Source organism: Suillus fuscotomentosus (assembly GCF_016647785.1).
Source record: "Suillus fuscotomentosus strain FC203 chromosome Unknown F5891scaffold_69, whole genome shotgun sequence".
In the NCBI taxonomy this organism is placed as follows: Eukaryota; Fungi; Basidiomycota; class Agaricomycetes; order Boletales; family Suillaceae; genus Suillus; species Suillus fuscotomentosus.
In genome coordinates this window covers 149920-152536 of record NW_024539581.1, presented here as the reverse complement: position 1 = coordinate 152536, position 2617 = coordinate 149920, and the positions used below count along the sequence as shown (strand labels likewise).

The following is a 2617-nucleotide window of genomic DNA, read 5'->3' as shown; positions in this document are numbered from 1 at the left end:
TACAATGGAAACTTACCTGGGGAGAATACTGATGAAGCACCAGGCTCATGATACACGATGTAAATAGATTCTTGAAATGTAGAAGAATGACTTACACTATACCTATGATCTGAGCAGGTGAACGTAGTGCGTTAGTCACTGAACTTCGAACATTTGAACTGCAGCCATATTAGGTGAAAACAATCATTACTTACGTTCGGTACAAGTTCAACATTCCCAAACAGGGTAGCCGCGCTACAAAGAGAAAAATGTCGCCTCTAACGCTGCGGCGCCGGGAAGTCATTCAATTATGACTAGAGGAGTTGTCATGGAATTGCTGAGCAGCGGCATACTACACAAAAAGCCTTGTGAAGACGAATAAAGGAGACACCCGATCTCGTGAAGTCTAACCAAGAATAGTGAGAACGTTTCCAGGAAACCGCATATCAGCCGCTCGGCTCAACTTTGTCGGAGGTTCATTATGTCAGCCATGGCTAAATAGAGAGAGGCAAAAGTGTCCTTTTTCATTCCTGCCTTGTCTGAATCGCAGAGGGAACAGTACAACCCGTTCCTGAAGAATGCCAAGAAAGCAAGATACCTGATTCACAGTATATACCGTCGAGCACATCAATTGTGGAAGACCTGTAGAGCGTAGCAAGAGGGCTTGAAAGCACCACGACGTGGCACGTACTATGTTGCGAACAATTCAAGACATAACGAAACGACCAAAGCTTACCGTGACTTATTAGACCCTTGACGAATTATTCGCTTCATCGTTGATGGGTAATGTAACCCAATCAATATTACCGCCCCGGTTAGTCTTACGACATCGAATTAAAGTATGCTCGTCGCGTTCGAGATCATTAACAACAGTCACAATTACAATTACAATTACCAAGAACACACAAAACAATGAACAAGCACACCGCAATCGCACATGCTGAAAGACAAATAAAAAGAAACAGCCGATAAATACGCTGTGAGCGGGCGACTACAACGCCGCGTCACATCAATTCAACATGTCTTTCTTTGCTAGATGGATCAGGGCAAAGTCCAACCAGCGCTATAAGCTTCTTACTCGTCTGACCGCCCCCAGCGGGTCTGTCCACGCACTCGCAATTTCTAATGACGGGCAATTGCTCGCGTGCGGTGGTAAGCATACACCATGCATCACTCCGGAGGGAGGGGCAGCGCTGACGAATAACCAGGTACTGAGGGTGTTAAACTTTGGGATATCAATTCTCAGAAAGAACTCGCCTGTTCATCTCATCATCACGAATCACAAGGAACCGTAAGCTGTGCGGCCTGGACCTTGACTAGACCAACCGCCGCCGAGACTCTTTGTTACGGAGCTGGGCTGGGCTACGTGGTTTTTTTGCGTCGAAGTCTCATAGACGTAAGTTTAGACGGACTTAGTCGAACCTTCCGTTGACAGCTGGACAGAAAAGATTCCAGGAAATTTGCACGAGGAGGCTCGGATCAGGTTTCGAGATCACATGTTTATCATGGGATTCGACTTCCTCCGAGGCCAATACGCGGATCACAGTCGGAACGAGAGACAAGATAGTCCAAGTTCTCCTGCTCAACGCCAACTCGCAGCTCCAGTCTGTCTTTGCAGTACGACTTGACAATACGGTACCGAAGTCCGTAGCGTTTGCAGAAAACCGCGACATCTACGTTTTTGGCCTCTACGACGGAAATTTGTAAGGCCCCATTACAGCCCTTTCGCATCATACTAAATGTCGCGCAGTATTACATTGGAGGGCACAGATGGTACTGTTGTGAGGGAGTTTAGCTGTCAGTCAGTCATGTAAGGCCATACCCAGGTGCATTCGTTGAGCGCATTGCTAAAATCCGTCAAGTGGGCACGCTGCAGTCAGCCTCAAGAGGGGCTTATTCGTCGTAGATAACGCGACGGACGGGTTTACAATGTATCATCTTGAAAACGAGGGGGAGGAGCCCGTTCGAACATTCACGACTGCTGTTCCGAGCATGTCAGTCCCCAAGCAAGTGGCCTTCGGGGAAGAAGGAAAGGTGATTGCGGGTGGAAGCGACAATGGCCTGGTGTACATATTCGACAGGAAGGCAGGAGAGCTACTTGAGGCTCTCCATCATGCAGATGGTGGCTTGGTACAGACAATAGCAGTAAGTGGCAATAGATAACGACAGAGGATGTCACTGAAAGCAGGTTGTTTCAGACCCGTGATTTTAACGGCCGTTGCACGATTGCCAGCGTTTCACCAGCGCAAGGCCGTAGAAACGCTACAATCAAGCTATGGACGTACGATTATGCGCCTCGAAAGGCGCCCAAGACTCCCTCCAACGATTATTGGTCACTATGGCATATGTGGATGGTCCTGACTCAAGTGCTTATTCTTCTGTCTACGAGCATTTTCCTCATGGCAAGCTATAAAGAGAGGTTCATCGTAAGTTAACCTCAACCATTTTGTTAACGATAGTCAACTAAGCCGCACCTTCAGGACAGAGCGGTAACATGGACAGTCGACCACGTCCATCAGTATATGACTCCGACTCCGATGGCTAATGTCGCTGGTGACTTTTCCCGACGCGCCATCAACGAATACGGATACTTCATAAAGGAACGTCGAAAGGAGAGGCATGGGAAGAATGACATCGA

At 47.9% G+C, this 2617-nt stretch overlaps 1 protein-coding gene across 1 annotated transcript; it reads left to right on the top strand.

Moving 5' to 3' along the window:
* Positions 1-998: 998 nt before the first annotated feature.
* Positions 999-2142, top strand: F5891DRAFT_960541 (WD40-repeat-containing domain protein; the record flags this gene model as incomplete). Its single annotated transcript, XM_041375741.1, has 5 exons — positions 999-1131; positions 1188-1348; positions 1396-1682; positions 1730-1789; positions 1842-2142. 5 exons carry the CDS (start codon positions 999-1001, stop codon positions 2140-2142), a joined length of 942 nt encoding a protein of 313 aa, XP_041220787.1.
* Positions 2143-2617: the final 475 nt, after the last annotated feature.